At 36.3% G+C, this 18,682-nt stretch overlaps 1 protein-coding gene across 1 annotated transcript in view; it reads right to left on the bottom strand.

Moving 5' to 3' along the window:
- Positions 1–1,987: 1,987 nt before the first annotated feature.
- SNAP91 (synaptosome associated protein 91) overlaps positions 1,988–18,682 on the bottom strand; it is a gene marked incomplete at its 5' end in the record, with an annotated part of 156,810 nt that continues 140,115 nt past the window's right edge. The window contains 6 exons of the mRNA XM_082855931.1: positions 1,988–2,069; positions 3,945–4,047; positions 7,505–7,609; positions 8,369–8,452; positions 17,305–17,328; positions 17,694–17,805. Coding sequence (XP_082712057.1) covers positions 3,955–4,047; positions 7,505–7,609; positions 8,369–8,452; positions 17,305–17,328; positions 17,694–17,805 — 418 coding nt within the window. The 3' untranslated portion in view covers positions 1,988–2,069; positions 3,945–3,954. The remainder of the gene's footprint in view (positions 2,070–3,944; positions 4,048–7,504; positions 7,610–8,368; positions 8,453–17,304; positions 17,329–17,693; positions 17,806–18,682) is intronic.

The following is an 18,682-nucleotide window of genomic DNA, read 5'->3' as shown; positions in this document are numbered from 1 at the left end:
CATTTTTATTGCAATATGCCTGCAAAGTAACATATGATCAAAATGTAATCTATAAAAACATTACATAATCAGATACTAGCTTCTGAAAGTTAGTTCTCAAGATACAAATCCTAGGTAACTAAGGGAAAGACAATTTTAGAAATAGAAATGTGCTTCTATTTGAGGAATACTTCTATTTGAGATTGGACTACTTTTTGAGACACTGTAACAATCTAGTTACAGGCATCAAGTCATCCAATTTTACTAAAATTGGCTAATCTAGACTTTGTGTCCGAGTATCTGTGCATGCAAGTGTGTGAGTACTGTAAACTATTACTTAAAATCATACAATTCTTCAACTTCCACAGAGAATTCCTGCAAAACTATTTTAAGAATTTAACCGCATATTTTAAAAGAAAGTTCATCCTTTTCTTTTTTGGAATATGGAATTTCAGTGTATTTGGCAGTAGCCACGCAGTCCCAAGTTTAATGACAGCTGATTAAAATTGTTCTTTTTATCCTTGTCTTTACTTTATTGGAAAATAATCAAAACTATGTTGGCACAGACCGCATTTCTCATCCTAAATGTTTTAGCATTTGCAATATTTTGTATATGATAAGTGCGTCATCTGAAACAGACCTTTTCCCCTAAGAAATAATCAAAGAGAGAAAGATTATGTTTGCATTTTCTTTGTTCAAGGTGTTTATTGCATCTCAGAGGGCATACATGCACTGGGTTTTTCAACTGAAATACAAAGAAAAGCCGTTTTGAAATTGGTTTTAGGTAATTTTTCCCCATTACAGTGTATGTTATCCCCACAGTAAATTCAGATACAACCACTTTTAAATGGTACCATACATCTATTGAATAATTTGAAAAAAAGGCAAACACCTTTCCAACCCAATATGCTTTAACGAAAAACTGCCAAGCCACTAGCAACACTGATCAACAGTGACCTCATTTATGCATCGAAATCTTAAGCCAAGCCATCAGCACAGACAATATGACAACAACTTAAAAATTAAAGAATACAATATGTACAGTAAAGGATACAATTCTCTGATTTAGTTTAAATTTTAATCACAATGGTACAACAAAACCTACTTTGAGTTCAATTGAGGGATGGAAGAACACTACGCTACAGAACACATAAAGAAATACTAAATTAACAGATGTACATAAAACCCACAAGAAAATAAAAATATTTGCAGTAATCTTTAAATTACAATTATACCTTGGAGTGCCTTTATAATCACTTGAATAGCACATTTCTAATTGCATTTTCACAGACATGATGGAAATGGACCCTTCACTTTTCAGTGCATTGAAGCAAAAATGAACAAATAGGTCAATTTAGATGCAAAACCTGTCCAATATAATTAAAATATATATTTTAATATAGCAGAGATTGAATATGGAATTCTTCCCATATGAATTTCATTCTTGATAAGGTAGCTTCGAGGAGAAATATTTGTTATGGACATTAACCTTTACATTTTTTTAAAATAAAAGTTCTTAACATATACAGTGCCACAAAAATAAACATTTCCCACAACAGCTGAAGTTCCTGTGATTGGAAAAGTGTACTCCACACCGAAAAAAGTTCTGTATATTTAAGAGTGTTTTCCTTACTATCTGATATCATCACACTATGTTTGTAACGTACATACAGAAGAAAAGAGAATTTACGGGGAGAGTTTAGATTTGTCCAAAAGTTATATATACATTGAAACCTTCAAAAACACAGACACGTCTTTCCAAATGGCTCACCACACAACAGCTGCATCATCCATCCATGGGTGAGGTCCAGAGAAGCACTAAAGGCATTAGAAACATCCATTCGTTGTTTACATCGTACAACACACAAAGAACCCATATACACTACAATTCTGAGAGTAGGGATAACAGCTAAGGTAGTACACATTCCTACTGTTCACTTTCACAGCTGTGCTACACGTTTTGGAAGAGAAGTTATGTATAAGCATTGGGATTGGTACTGGTGGCTCCCTTTGAAACTCTGAGCATCAGTCTTATTTGAAGTGTCCAAACTCATTATTTATTTTTTCCTATTCAGTCACAAAAATTGCAGCTGTAAAGATAAAAAGCACTCGAATTAGAAAACAATACTACGTACTCCTCAAAGATTTTACTTTCCTTGCAATTTTACTTCGCCGTTACAATGAAAATCTTTACACCAAAGGTTTTCGTATTACCAAAGTCACATTTATATACTTTTCACAATTCTTTAAAACAAGCTTAAAATTTCATCCAGGGAGAAAAAAAAAAAACTTTCAGTGTATAGCTTCATTTTTAGATAAGAAAATTCTATCGGCAAGATTTTGAAATTTGGATACTTAGAAACCTTAGCAAGACATTCAGTACCAATTAAGAACAGCTAACCTTAAAAAAAGGGCAGTGAAAAAAGGGGGAAGGGCAGGGACTCCCTTTTTTTTTTTTTTTTGGTCCTTTTCAGTTATGGTTTTCAAGGAGCCACTAAACAGTTGCACAAGTGACAGAACAGAATAGAGGGGAGATATCCCTGGCGATTCAAAGCTTTCGCTTATGCCACCCCCCACTAGTCACTCTGGCTATCTCCCACGCTTCATCATCTCTGCCAGGAAAACTTTCCTGGGGTCTTCAGGCTTAGCCATGGGGGTAACTCTTCTTCAAAACATAGTCTGTATCTGTTCCTCTTTTGACTGTGAATCTCTGAGGGCAGGGGCTGTCTAAAGCATCTCTGTTTCAGGTCCTTATCGGAGTTCCTGCACAGACTGACAGCAATATTACTGAACAGAAGAAGGATAAAAGGCTGCCCCCTGCAGTGTCCTTGGTCATTCCTGAAACTTCAGCTGCTAAGAAGTAAGTGATCATTGTCTTACGTAAGCCTACCTCAGCCCAATCCACACCAAAGTGGGACAGAAAAGTTGGGCACAAGGAGAATTACTTGGCTGAGATGCCAAGGCCTTAAAATGATAAATTGTTTATTAATTTTGTATGAAGAAAAAACTCATAAGGCAGGAATCCACAAAAATCTTAGTAGGCATTTGAGAAAGTTTAAAAAAATATAGGTAGTAGATATAGGGTAAAAATAACACTGGATGGGGGTCCAAAAGCTTCGACACTCTTACTGCTCTGCCAGTGTGGCCTTGGGTAAATCACTTAATGCCAAGGAACAGTTTCTTTAGCTGTGAAATGGAGGCAAAAGTATCTGACTAGTTTATCTCGCAGGGTCTGATCTTCTACAGAGATGGTCAAAGAGTTAATGACTAGCAAGTACGAAAAATACCATGTAAATGAAAAGCATCATTAATACTGTTCATCCACATTCAGCAAGTATTTCTTGAGAACCTACCCACTGTGTTAGGTGCTGGGGTTAGCAGTAAACCCTTTTCCTTCATCAGTTTTCTTCTGTAAGTCCACTATTAGTCATAATGTAATTTCATAAACTACGTTAGAAATTTAAAACTAGAATGTTAGAAATTTAAAATTTTGCTTGAATGCAGAAATACAAAGTAATAATCTAAGCTTTATTTGATGAGAATAAAGAAGAATCAGCAAAACAAAATTATAATTATTGTAGCCAAATATATTCTTAGACAATTTCTAAATGAAGTATTATAAATGTTACCTTTCCATAAATTCCAGTCATCATGGAATGAAGTGGTAACTTTCTAATTTATGTAGTAGCTTGGGCAACTTTGTGCCTTATCAGTATAATCTTTGTGCTTTCCAGTGTAAGGACAATTTGGAGGTTTCTCTCCCTCTTAGTTTTATAAATTAAGATCAAAAAAATCATTGATAAAGATAGCTTTCAATATTGATTTAACAAGCATAAACATTCAAATTATTATTATTATATACATGTATTAAAAACACAGAAGTACAAATATTATACCTAATAAAATAGCTAAGCATAGCATAGGTCATTATTACAAGCCCACAGGAAAAGCTCAATATTAGATACCTTAAATTGTTTACAAGAAATCCTTGATGTTAAGATCCGCTAATGGGTCCTTTGCTGGAGGTTTCTTGGGACTCTGAGTGGCAGGTGTAGGGCTTGGAGAAAGCTAAGGGGGAAAAGCCAGCCCAAGACAGTGGAAACAGAAAGCAAACAGAGAGATAGATAAGCATTAGGTCGAGCACATACCACAGAAAACAAACATGCAGAAGATTAGATGGCTAAAAGTTTACAAAATCTACTTTGTTCTACTTAGTCACAGTGTTGTTTTAGATTTTGGATTTATAAAACACACTTCAAAGGATATTGGCTTTCTTGAAATTCTTTGACATCAAATTTAGCCAAAGTAAAATTTGAGGACTCTGGTAGAACAATATGGATGTTAGTTAGGGAAGATGTGAAAAACTAGTCACATTAAAGCTATTATGAATATACAGTAAAAAAAAAAAAAAAACCCAAACAATTTCTCTATTCAAAGCATTTTACTTTGAGTTATTAGTACCACTAAACTAATAAAGGAATATAAATGACTTCTCTTAGAGTGACAGTGAGTTTGAAGGAAAAATGGGAAGAAAACAGCTTGCAGAAAGTTCCTTAAGAAATTATTTTAAAATATCAGCTAAATATACTAGGATTTCATGTGAAGTATTTTAAGTGAAAACCTGTCAAGTTTTGGGGCACTGTTAGTTTCAGATGAGCAAATAGTCTCCTAGTTATGAATGTCGCTAATTCCAATCTTGCCTATCCAGCTTGTAGAGAGGACTAATTATTACAGACTATAGAGAAGAATCATACTAAACTTGCAGCAAAAGCAACAAAAAATTTTCTTACCTTGTTTCTGTTTAGTGAATACCTAAATTATTTCATTGTGTGACAGACATAAGTTCTAGGAACAGGCTTTTGCAGGAATGTTAAGGTCCAAGGCCTTGAAAAAGGTCATGGAATTTACACAGAGCAATAACTGACCTGTATCCTTCGAATCTAATTAATTTCCTATGCTTATAACATGATGGAAACCTCAGAGACCTGGGACTGTAGGGCACGGATGTATGTTTTCATTGGTTCCATAAACAAAGCTCCAGAAGTAAGAAGTTTCGGATTTGTTCCTATGTCCATGAACTACTGACTGACTGTAGTATCTATCAGTCAAATTTCCATTTTTAAAACTGGGATCGTATTTCATAGAAAGACCGGGGTAAGGGTCAACGTTGTCTGGAAGATAAGAAACTCAAGGACTGGTCTATAATTAATAATTAGGTGATATGACAACATCGTGATACTAACCAACTGAGCAATAGTGGAATAGTCCACATATCAGTAATGAAAAACTGTTTTGTTTTCTAAAGCTACCAACTCATGTTTATTTTCTTATCTAGTATATAATCAGCTATGCTTCTTCTCTGATATAGGAAATACAATCTAAAAATTGTGTAAGTATGGCATACCATTTCCTAAATTACCATAAATTCAATTAAATGATTGAAAACACTGTGTTTTCATCATATCATCTATTTTTCATTTTCATTCTTTGAATTAAGTAAGCAAACTGATGCTCTGTAACACTGGTATCACACAGAAAAACTACCTTAAATAATAAAATTATATTAATTTATTTCTAAAGCTTTCAGCACACCAAATACAATGACTTTTAAAAATCTCATAAAAATAGGAACATCTTTCCTTTTTTTCAAAAAGGTGGTAGATAGTCATGGATATATTTAACCATCAAGGAGACATTCACAGTAAATGAGATCCTTCTTAGAATTTAAATATATCCAGATTAAATTTAAAACCAACTATTATACCTAAAAGCTTCCTCACTACCACCCCACTCCCCCCAAACAACTTTAGGCAGCGTTCATTAGTATGAGAGCAGAACAGAAGATTTCTCATGAAGCCAGTGCTTTGGCTATGGCCTTGAAGGCTAGAGTCTCTTAACATTGTAAATTCATCTCTCTGGACACCCACCATTCTCCCTCCTGGTCATTATGGCTTTTGAGGGTTAAAGTAAAGAAGCTGAAGAAAGCAAATTTTGGGAACAGGTAGAAAATGAATTTAGAAATGATTCAAGGAAGCAAAGGGGATTAAAGTACACTCAGAAAGTTCACAGTAGGATTCCTTGGCTGAAACAATAAAAATACCCATGTGGTAAATTAAAAACATTATAGAAATGAAACTATTTACTGATATCCTTAAAATATATATGAGCTATGTGAATAGGACTAGCACGGTGCTAGTAGTTACAATGTTCTGTCTCCATCTAAATCAATTTCTCACAGTGACCTCTTTGGTTCTACACATACCTTCACTTTGATCAGGCAATTTATAAGAGTAATAAAGAAAGGGTGATTCATCAATATGAACATCACTATTAGCAGCAAAACAGTTCAACCAAGTGCATATATTTTAGCATCTTCATAAATGGAGGTAGCACATTGTGCAGTAAGACATTTGGCCTCATCTAAAGAGAGGTTTGCCCTTTGTCCTGGACCCTGGTAGGTAACCTCTCAACCCTTGGAAACGTCCTGAGTGATACGAATGTCTTCATTATTCAGGGTGGGTGTCTGGAACCACACCTGATAATTTATGTTAACAAGATGACTCAGGGTGGAGGGTTAGCCATGCCAGAAAGACCAGCCACGTGATTACAGAGTTAAGTCTTTGGGCCACAGGATATGAGCCTGACCTTCAGGGAGGGAGGAGGGCTGGAGACTGAATTATTTCCCACGTGGTTGAACTCAATCAGTCATTCCTATCTAAAGAAACCTCAATAAAAACTCTGCACGCTGAAGCTCAGGTAAGCTTCCTGGGTTGGCAGTACGGCTTGCGTATCCTCACACGTTGATGCCACGTGGGTAATGCATCCCTGAGGACAAAGAAGCCTCATGTGTGGGCCCCTCCCAGACTTTGCCCTACGCATCTCTTCTTTTGGCTGGATCTGATTTGCATCTTTTTACTACACGTAAAGTGTCATCATAAAGTTAGTGCTCCCCTGAGTTCTACGAGTCATTCTAGAAAACTGTCTAATCTGAGGATGGTCCTGGGAACCCTCAAATCTGTAGGCAGCTGGTTGGAAGTGAGGGTGGCCCCTGGGACCTGAAGGGTCTGATGTGAAGGCAGCCTTGTAGGAACTGCTCCCTCAGGCTTTGCAGTTTGGCAAGCTCACTGCAGTTCGTGTTACTAGTCTTGGGCAAACTTGGCAATCTGGAGGACTGTGTCACTAACTTTCCGTTTGGCTAACTTTGGGAACACATAATAAGAGTATGGATCAGAGCTGCTCATTTTTTCTGGACTAAATGCCTGGATACTTTAAACACCTGGTAGTTCTCAGGAATCATCCTGAATTAAGTAGGAGAGGAATGGAGGGACTTTAGGACAGTTAGTTATTTCCATCATTTTCCTCCAAATGTCACACTATGGCTCATCTCTCTTCCATGTTCCCTTTACTTCTGAAGCAACAGGTATGAAGACTGTATCAGGTAAAAACATTTTTAAACAGTTTGTCACATGACAGTTTTCCATTTATAAAGTAATGTCATTCTTTTGTGGGACATTTAAAAACGGACCTGTGTGCCAGGTACAGCTGCGGCTCCAAAGGGTGGCCTCCTCATGGGCTGTGCAAACATGACAGGCTGCTGAGGCATCACGGGCATGCCTGTCCCAGCAGGAGGCTGAAAAGCAGAGCAGTTCATAGCATGAGTGGAATCTACTCTGGCAATGCCCTGACCTTTACGTCTTTAATATGTTCCTGAAAATTTTTCTTTCCTTTTTTTTTTTTTTAAACCTCTTTATTGGAGTATAATTGCTTTACAATGCTGTGTTAGTTTCTGCTGTATAACAAAGTGAATCAGCTATACGTATACATATATCCCCATATTCCCTGAGGAATCCAGGTCTGTGAGAAAGTATAATTTGTAATTTTGAACGATGGGTGCTGGGAGGCTGCCAGATGGCAGAGAATCACTGAGGGGCAGTAGGAGTCTGGCTGGCCACAAAGCATCCTCACCCCACCCAGGCTTTGCTGTTGTTTATCCATCTCCTGGAAGCATAGTTCTTGAAGAGATGAAAACTTGTTTCTTTACGGAAAATGGCTCTAAAATTTGCTAGTGATGAACGTGGTAAGTGAAAAGTCCTAGTATAGTGATTAAAAGTGGATTTTGATGATTGAGCTAAAAATATGTTTGGTAAATAGTACTTCAAAAATGACATAACAGTGTACTATAAAAATTATTTTGATGGCAGAATTTAAGTGTCTTGTAAGTGACTCAGTCATGCCCTCTGTAGACTACTTAATGTCTAAAGCAGATGACTTAACTTTTTACATTTTACTTCACTGCATTTTGGGGAGAATTATATTATATAGTTAATATGGGATTTGGTGAAGGCCGTCGAAGTATTCATTACAATTTTTAGCACCGGTCATCACTCACCATTGCAAATCCTGCTCCAGGCTGTCCGACAGATGGGGCCCCGGCAACAGGAGGAACTGAACTGGTTGGAGGTACAGCTCCTTGCTATGAAAACGAAACAACACACACACACACACAAACAACAACAAACAAAAAGAACCAATATAATTTGGTTTTAAAATGACAGAATACAATTTTAAAATGCATGCCCTTAAGTATGTGTAAAGATGTAAAGAAGTCTCAAATTTCAGTTTTAAATTAAAAAAAAAAAGGCACTAGCACCACGCCAATGATACGAAGAAGGTTACTAACTTGATGTTCACTGTTGTGGTGCTATTTGGGTTCACTTATTCGGGCTTAGCTTACACTCAAGCACTGGGCTTCGTCTCTATCTCCTTATACCACCCTCACTGTAAACAAGTCAAATTTTTCTAAGCTTGTCTTTTCCTATCATTATATCCTCCAATAGGCACTGAATTAGAAATTTAAAGAATGCTTTCATTTACATTTTTAATGCTTGGTTTCCATTTTCCCCCCCATTTTTGTATTATTCTTTCTGTGTTATATTTGCTTCTGACTTTTGACTGTTGTACATTTGCACAAAGACCAAAATTAATTCTAAGTTTTAGGAAGCATTTAGAGGACTGCACATAATATCATACATATATCCCATTTCAGGCACAGGTTTGATAGTTTTCAGTCACACACCAAACCCCCTAATATTTCCCTTATGTATAAAATTAACCCTGCTGCAATCTCTTTAAGTTAACCGTTAGAGCAAAATCCTAATTGAAAAAGAAAATACTATAGTAATATCAACAAAAATGGTGGAATAAGGAACTCGAAGAGTCCCCCTAGGCATAAAAGCAATGGAAAAACAGGCAAAAATGGTCAAAATCAACTTTTTTGGAACTCTGGAACCTAACTAAAAGTTTGCAGCAGCCTACAAAGTACTTAATCAAAAAAAAAAAAATCAGCTGAATCTTGGTAAGAACATTGAGCTTTGGGGCATTTTAACTTACCCTAGAGTTCCAGCCACTGTTCTCCAGTTCAGCTGTAGCTTTGAAAATAACAGCACACAGTCCCAGTAATAGTACCGCGAGGAGCAGAATATATTTTAATTATTTGCTTTGTCTTGTCTCATGTATAGGTGGCTCCCTGGAAACATTGGCCCAAAAGGCTTGTCCTTATCTTGCCAAACTGGGAACCCATCTAGTGCTAAAGCTGTTACCTGAAGACATTTGTGGAAAATACTTAAAGGCAAATTTTTCAGTTGTTGCTGTATCAGGCAATGGATATCAGTCAGCAAAAACAGCAGACTAAACAAAAAGCTCAGAAGGAAAGGCTGGAGAATGAGATGCTTTGAGGATTAAGGGGTTGAAAAACCCAGACCTTCTCCTGGGAATTTAGATAGCCATGCACATGCCCAGGGCTGTGCATATGCTCAGGAAAGATGTGAGATGCCTCTGGGTTGACTTTGAGGCTTTAAGAAAGCAGCAGTGATCGCTAAGGCAGAGTTGCAAACTGCCTGGTTGAGTCTGAAGTCATGCCTAATACATACTCAGAGCCCCTCTGCAAAGACTGGGAGATATTTTTGGTTCCAGGAGTTTAAGTAGTATCTGTCTAATCATTAGCTGACCACTGCTAAAAGGACAAAACAAACAAACAAACAATACCCCCTCCCCCCAACCAAGGTAGCAAAACAACAAAAAAGGTAGCAACAAAAACCTTGGGGAGGGGGTAGAATATGATTTCCAAAGCTGCCATATTATAATATTCAAAGTGTCCAGGTTTCAACAGAAAATTATGAGGTATGCAAAGAAACAAGAACATATAGTCCATATGCAGGAGAAAGATCTCAAATCAATAACCTAAACTTCCACCAGAAGGAACTAGCAAAAAGAAGAACCAATTCCAAAGTGAGCAGAGAAAGGAAATAATAATGATTACACCAGAGAAAAGTGAAATAGAGATGGGAAAACAAAAGAGGAAATAGAAGAAACCAAAAGTTGGCTCTCTGAAGAGATCAATAAAATTAACAAACTTTCAGGTAGACAAACCAAGAAAGAGAGAGAAACTTACATGACCAATATCAGGAAAGGAAGTGGAGATATTACTACCAACCTTGCAGAAATAAAAAATTATGAGGAAATATTATCAGAAATTACATGCTAAAACATTAGATAATCTAGATGAAATGGTCAAATTCCCCGAAAGACACAAACTACGAAAACTGACTCAAGAAGAAACAGAAAAATCTAAATAGTGCTATAGCAAGTAAAGAGACTGAGTCAGTAATCGAAAACCTTCTATCACAGAAAAGCCCAAAACCAGATGGCTTCACGGGTCAGTTCTATTACATTTATAAAGGAGAATTAATTTCAATCCTTCTCAAGCTCTCAAAAAAAAAATTAAAAAAATAGAAGGGGAACATTTTCTAATTATTCTTTGATTCCAGTATTACTGTGATACCAAAGCCAGACAAGAACATCACAAGAAAAGAAAACTACAGACCAAATCCTTTACAAACATTGATACAAAAATTCTCAACAAAATACTAGCATACCACATCCAGCAGCATATTAAAAGAATGACACACCAAAACCAAGTGAGATTTATCCCAGGAATGCAAGGTAGGCTCAATCAATGTAATATGTCATATTAATAGAATATAAGAAAAAAAAGATCATCTCAGTAGATGCAGAAAAAGCATTTGACAAAATCCAACATCCTTTCATGAACAAAACAACACTAAATAAGCTAAGAACAGAAGGGTAATTCCTTAACCTGATAAAGGGCATCTGCAAATAACTCATGGCTAACATCGTACTTAATGTTGAATGACTGAAAGCTTTCTCCCTAAGAACAAGACAAAGATGTACTGGAAAGTCTAGTCAGGGCAATTAGGTAAGAAAAAGAAAGAAATAGCATCCAGAAAGAAAGGAAGAAATAAAACTATATTTGTAGATGATATGAGCTTATATACAGAAAAGCCTAAAGAATCCACACACAAAAAAACTATCAGAGTTAATAAACAAGTTCAGCAAAGTCACAGGATACAAGATAAGTATACAAAAATCAATGTGACATTCACCTTACACTAGCAATGAACAATAAAAAATGCAATTATAAAAAAATTAATTTACAACAGCATTAAAAACAACATACTTAGAAATAAATTTAACAGAGAGTATAAGACTTGTACACTGACAACTATAAAACGTTGTTAAAGAAATTAAAGAGGACTCAGATAAATAGAAAGATGTCCTCTGTTCATGGACTGGAAGACAAGATTGTAAAGATGGCAATATTTCCCAATTTGCTTTATAGATTCGGAGTAAACCCTTTAAAAATTTCAACAGCTTCTTTTAGAAAAATGGACGATCTGAACCTAAAATTTATATGGTATGCAAGGGACCCAGAATAGCCAAAACAATCCTGTAAAACAAGAACAAATTTGGAGGACTCACACTTTCTGTTTTCAAAACTTACTACTAAGCTACATTGATCAAAACACTGTGGTGCTGGCATAAGAACAGACATATAGGTCAATACAACAGAATAGAGAGTATGGAAATAAATCTATATATCTATGGTCAATTGATTTTTGAGAAGAATGCCAAGACCAATAAATGAAGAAAAACCAGTCTTTTCAACACATGGTTCTGGGATTAACTAGATTTCCACATGCAACACAAAGAATTTGGACCACATATGAAAATAAGCCTAAAATAGGTCAAAAACCAAATGTAACAGATAAAACTATACAACTCTTAGAAGGAGATCTGGGTGTAAATCTTTAAGCTTTGGATTAGGTAATGGCTTCTTAAATATGACACCAAAAGCAAAAGCAACAGGGCTTCCCTGGTGGCGCAGTGGTTGAGAGTCCGCCTGCCGATGCAGGGGACACGGGTTCGTGCCCTGGTCTAGGAAGATCCTACATGCCGCGGAGCGGCTAGGCCCGTGAGCCATGGCCGCTGAGCCTGTGCGTCCGGAGCCTGTGCTCCGCAACGGGAGAGGCCACAGCAGTGAGCGGCCCACATACCACAAAAAAAAAGCAAAAAAAAAAAAGCAAAAGCAACAACAATAAAAATAGACAAATTGGAGCTTATCAGAATCAAAAACTTTGTGCGTTAAAAGATACTACCAAGAAAGACAACTCACAGAATGGGAGAAGCTATTTGCGAATTATGTATCTGATAAGCATCTGGTATTCCAGAATAATAAGGATCTCTTAGAACTCAACAATAAAAAGACAACCCAATTATAAAATGGGCGAAGGACATGAACAAACATTTCTCTGAAAAAGGATATACAAATGGCCAATAGCACATGAAAAGATTCTCAATATCATTAGTCATTAAGGAAATGCACATGAAAACCACAATTGAAACCCTATGCATTGCTGGTGGAAACATAAGATGATGCAGCTGCTGTGAAAAAGTTTGGCAGTTCCTCAAAAAGCTCAACAGAGTCACACAAGTCCTGGCAATTCCATTCCTAGGTATATTCCCAAAAGAACTGAGGACATATATATTCTTACCAAACTTGTATACAAATAACAGAAGCATCTTTCATAACAGCCAAAAGTGGAAACAACACAAATGTCCGTCCATTAATGAATGAATAAATAAAACGTGGTATACCCAAACAATAGACTAGTCAGCAATACAAAAATGAAGTACTGATACATGCTACAACACGGATCAACCTTGAAAACATTATGATAAGTGAAAGAAGCCAAAAAGTCAGGCACAAAAGGCTCCAAAGTATATGATTCTGTTTATATTAAAAATCCAGAATAGGCAAGTCCATAGAAACAGAGGAAATTTTTGGATGTCATGGTATAGGGAAGAAGAAAATTGGGAAAGACTGTGTTCCTTTTTGGGGTGATGGAGATATTCTGGAATTAGAGAATGGTGACGGTTTTACAGCATCAAAAATATACTAAAAATCACTGAATTATACACTTTAAAGTTGTGAAAATGGTGAATTTAATGTTACATAAATTTATCTCAAAAATTTTTTAAATGAAAGAAAATCCAAAGGGTAGCAGAAAAACCCACCCCGCCACCGTACGCTTCTTTGGCATAAGGATGATTTTGAACTGATTATTTTGAAGAACGGCAGGAGAAACTCTGAAAATGGTAGAAATTAAACTTTTGTAAGGGACATTTAGATTTATAAAGGAAATCTCCACTTGTAAGGGTGTCTCCTTCTCTGTACTGGGAAGAGAAGGATGACTAAATCACAAGAGAATCTTATCAATGGAGAAGTCACTGACTTAAATCTACATAACAAATCTTACCTTTGTTGACCCTGCTTTTCCTGGTAACCTCCCCACATCATTCTTTCTTTTGTCTTTAGCTGAAGATGATATATTTAAGCTGGTGGCTTGGGCCACCTTGGGGAGTTACTCATTTTTTTCTCTGGGTATCTCCCTGTATATATGAGGCATACATGTTAATAAACTTCTGTTTTTCTCTTGTTCATACGTCTTTTATTACAGAAGTCTCTACTAAGAATTCAGAAGGATAGAGGGAAAGTTATTTTTCCTCCCCTACAAAAGAAGTATTATACTTCACATTCACTCTACTCAATCATTTCAACAGGTTAGGTGGTAGGCTATTCACTAGACCCAGAATTGCATATTTTATCAGATTTGTGGCATACAATAATAACTGTATTTACAAGAATTGTATCATTAGGACTTAAGACTGTGAAGGAAAAAAGCTACCAAAATAAAATGAACCTGCAGATAATCCTGATCAGACAAATGGGTCAAAAAATTTAAAGGGAGTCTGTTTGTCATTTTGCTCAAATGGTAGATTAACTCTTAATAATTTACTCCCTCAGTGTTATTTGTCCTAAGGTTTTAAAAGTTGTTTTCTTTTTCAACACTCAACAAAATCTTTCACCTATAGGCATATAAAGATTAGTTGTTTTTAGGGGGAGAGTTGTGGATTCTGTGGCCTCCTGCAAAATGAACATATTTCTGAGTTGCAAGTACCTTCCTAGTTTGTCTGATGGAAACTTAACAGGTCTGTTGTGCTCAAAACTAGGAATGAGTAACCCTCTTGATGGCCATGATGATATGCCAGTCCTGTTAAAGGTTTTTAGATATAACTTGGGTTCTATGATCTGAAAAACTTTAGAGCTGCACCACCAAGTAAAAGCAAGGCTACAGCTTTGTTCAGGAAGAAGCGCTTTGCAGTAAATGGCAGTGAATTTTTATACAACTAAGTGAGGGTTAATAATGATAAAATAACTGCATAGGACAGCCTTCATATTATTACCTAAAATGTTAAAGAAAATAAACAAAAGAAATAGGACTACATGTAACTCTGCCCTCCTAATAAATTATTTCTATTGTTCTAATTTCTCTTTCCACAGCTGCTTGTGGACACTTTATGCTAAAGCCTACTGTCTTTAACTTTTTGGAGTTTCACTATGAACAACGTAAAGTTTTCTGCTTCATAAACAAAAATAAGGAGTTCTGGGGTTTAAAAATACAAGAGCATTAATCTCAGTCTCAGGGATGGTGCCTGACAATCAAATAACTGGCAGCCTCGTGGGCCTGAAGAAGCAAAAGAGTTGTTAATTAAGTACCTGATGAATTCTTAACCTTGTATGGTTAAAATCTTCATCTCAGGGGAGGTGATGGCCAAGGAAGATCTCCAATTCAATACCGTTTTTAAAGGACTTCTCCTTTGTTCCCCTTCTGGGGTAATGGCCTCATTACTTAGCAAACTGCCCCACATACAAACCTGGGCAACCAGTGTCTTGGTGTGTTTGTTCACAATTACCCCCAGTTGCGTGGAATCTACCTGAGACTTTTCTTTCTTTTCTTACTTTCCATCCTCACCTCTGGCTCCAACCTTTTTTAAAATTTTAAACCTACAGCTGATCTGCCAGATGCCAGTATTCTCATCGCCCTTCCCTCCATGACTGTTTTGAAACTAACCTGTTAAAAAAACATTAAACGGCTTTATCCTGCTGATAAGGGCAACACTACTAAGTATAAACTTCTTAGGACTGCAGATAAGGTCCCTTTAATTTTGCATAGAACAGAATAGAAAAATTAGTTCTTTTAATTTGGTGACGATAATATAAATTGTGAGCTTTCATGTCAATATTAACAGATTTATAAGATCCGTTCTAAAGAAGCTTTCTCTTTCTTTAGGGATGTTATTTACGTTTATTGAATCTCTCTCCCTCTACCCCCAGCAATGTTTTTGTATTTAAGAATAGAGTGCAGCCGAGGGATGGACTGGGAGTTTGGGGTTAGCAGAATCAAACTATTATATAGAGAATGGATAAACAACGAGGTCGTACTGTACAGCACAGGGAACTATATTCAACATCCCATAATAAACCATAATGGAAAAGAATATGAAAAAATATATATACACATATATGTGTATAACTGAATCACTTTGCTGTACAGCAGAAATTAACACAACAGTGTAAATCAACTTTATGTCAATTAAAAAAAAAAAAAAAAGAATGGAGTGCAGCTGCCTAGACCCAGAGTGCTACCTGCTTATGGTCTCATCTATGTGGGCCACCAGGTACCAGGCACATGCTTGGGGTCCCAGGATAATAATTATGCTCCCTTCCACCCTTAAAGAGCCCTAGTTTGGGGAATAAATTATATGGTTATCCTGGGCATAGCTCAGTTTAAGAGACTGGTAGCTTTCTACTAAGTATCCTTTATAAAAATTAAAATGGAACTCTATTTATAGCTAAATACAAAAATGGCCCTCTTAAGCACTGTTTTTAAATAATGAAAAGAAAGATCTGAAGAGGTAAATATTCATACATAATAGGCAATCTTCTCATTGTTATCTTTTAGAAGTCACTTCTTAAAATTAAGTTTTTTCAGACTTTGAACTCACCAAAGGCAGAGAATATCAGTCCTTGAATTTCCTGCTCTCTTACAAGCACCAGGGGGTGGAGTGGGGAGACCAGAGGAAGTGGGTTTTGAGAACCAAGTCTGAGCACAGAATGTATTTTCCTATAGAAACTACGGTATAAACTGTAGTTCAATTAATACTATTAGTACTGTTTAGTGGTAAATTTTGATTCAAAAGTCCTTTTTCAGATTGATTTGAGCTTATTTTTATTTATAAACTCGCTATGAAACTATGTATAAAAACATTACTATTTATAAAATTGTTTAAAAGAAAATGTGTTCTTGTACACACTACTATATTTAAAATGGATAACCAACAAGGACCTACTGTATAGCATAGGGAACTCTGCTCAATATTATGTAACAACTTAAGAAAAGAATTTGAAAAAGAATAGATGCATGTATATTATAACTGAATCACTTTGCTGTACACCTGAAATTAACACAACACTGTTAATCAACTGTACTCCAATATAAAATAAAAAGTTAAAAAAAAAAAAGAAAATGTGTTCTAAATTCAAGAACTCAGATATTTAAATAAATTTCTGGAACACATCATTTTTAATGGAGTCTATCTAAAATATATTCTAATTTATATTAATTCACCTCCATGCATGCTTGTTTGGCGGTTGATGGTTAGGAATTAATTCAGCAACAAGGAGAGGCTGGCATCAAGAAAACCTTAGAGATGGGTGAATTAGACAGGTGAAGGTGTAAGCAAAGGTGAAAAACTACGGGTGAGCTGGGGAAGCAGTAGCTAGCCTAGTTCTGCTAAATATGGGGCATATATAGAAAAATAGTAAATTTTGCTATCCTGGAAACGTACTTTTTGTGGTGGCAAATCGCACTAAGTAATAATTAAGTCTTTATTTCCAGTGATATGCTCTTCCACAGAGTGAATGGTGGCATTAATATACTGATAGAAATTTAATATACAGAAATGAAACCTATTTAAATTTTATAGAAAAGATGGTGAAAGTCGTTTCAAATTGAAAAAATGGTGAGAAGAATCCACAGGGTTTTAAAATGAAAGCTCACTTACACGATAGAAAACTGCCCAATCTTTCTGGTAAGAAAAAAAGTTTTCATTACTTCTTGTGGCCATCAGGAAATTTGGGCAAGAAATGTGGTAAAACACAGATAACGATCAATGATATTACATGTTTTGAAGAATCACTTCCATAACTGTACAAATAAAGGACCAATATCTGAAGAAGCATAAATACTATTTTGAAATAATTAAAATAAAAAATAGGTCATAATCTTTATTAAAGTCAATGAAATTTGCATTTTGGTAAATATGGCATCTTGTTCCTAATGTTGGTGAAAAAGTACAATGTCAGTAGCAAAATTCAGCAACATGGACCCTGTTCTATATACTTGGAAACTGGCAAAGTGCCCACACTGCCCTGGCCTCTGGGGACTACATACCAAGGGTGCACTGGGTGGGACACCTGCTGACCAAGTGGCAGGGGCTACTTTTGGCTGCCAGTTGGCTCCCCCAGTCAATTTCTTCTCTCCAGCATTCCACTGAAGATCTCCCCTAAAATCAAGCATGCAAAACAAACAAAGAGACAAACACACAATCAGAAAAGAATGGTGTGTGGCTCCCTAAATACTTTTATCTGGGGTCAGAAGCAGTCTGTTTGGGTCAAGCGGTAATAAAGAGAACAGGTTAAAACAGATAGAGGAGTCTTACCATATCTCATCTAAGAGACCTTAAGAGCATTTGACAAAAAAATCAGTTAGAGGTTAGACCTCAGGGATAACAAGAATTTCTTGTCACTTCTAATGGAAAAATGTGCCACAAAATTCAACTGAATTCATCACTGGTTATAAAAAATTCCAAATAAGTATATCATAAATATTGTATGTCCTTTGTTGAACTGAAGATGAATCCATAATGGCACTTTCTGGATCTTACAGGGTTCAGAAGAAGGTTTCACATAACTATGTCATGACTACAACCTGCCTTCAAGTGATTGTAAGATTACATCTATTGTTAAATGCATCCCGATTTCAGAGACGTTGAAATATGCATCTAGAAAAAGTGTACATTGGGGCTTCCCTGGTGGCGCAGTGGTTGAGAGGCCGCCTGCCGATGCAGGGGACACGGGTTCGTGCCCTGATCCGGGAAGATCCCACATGCCGTGGAGCGGCTGGGCCCGTGAGCCATGGCCGCTGAACCTGCACATCTGGAGCCTGTGCTCCACAGAGGGAGAGGCCACAACAGTGAGAGGCCCGCATACCGCAAAAAAAAAAAAAAAAGTGTACATTGTTTGTCATTTTTACTACTCTTCCCTAAAACTGACCCCCATAAGACTCTTTTTAAAATCGACGTTAGCTAGGAATATTATAATGAAGCTATAATTTAAAGGTACTAAAGTATTCAAACCACAATTCCCAAATATTTCTAGATA

The sequence above is a fragment of the Leucopleurus acutus genome (assembly GCF_964270905.1).
Source record: "Leucopleurus acutus genome assembly, chromosome: 15".
In the NCBI taxonomy this organism is placed as follows: Eukaryota; Metazoa; Chordata; class Mammalia; order Artiodactyla; family Delphinidae; genus Leucopleurus; species Leucopleurus acutus.
This window is presented reverse-complemented; position numbering and strand designations above follow the sequence as displayed.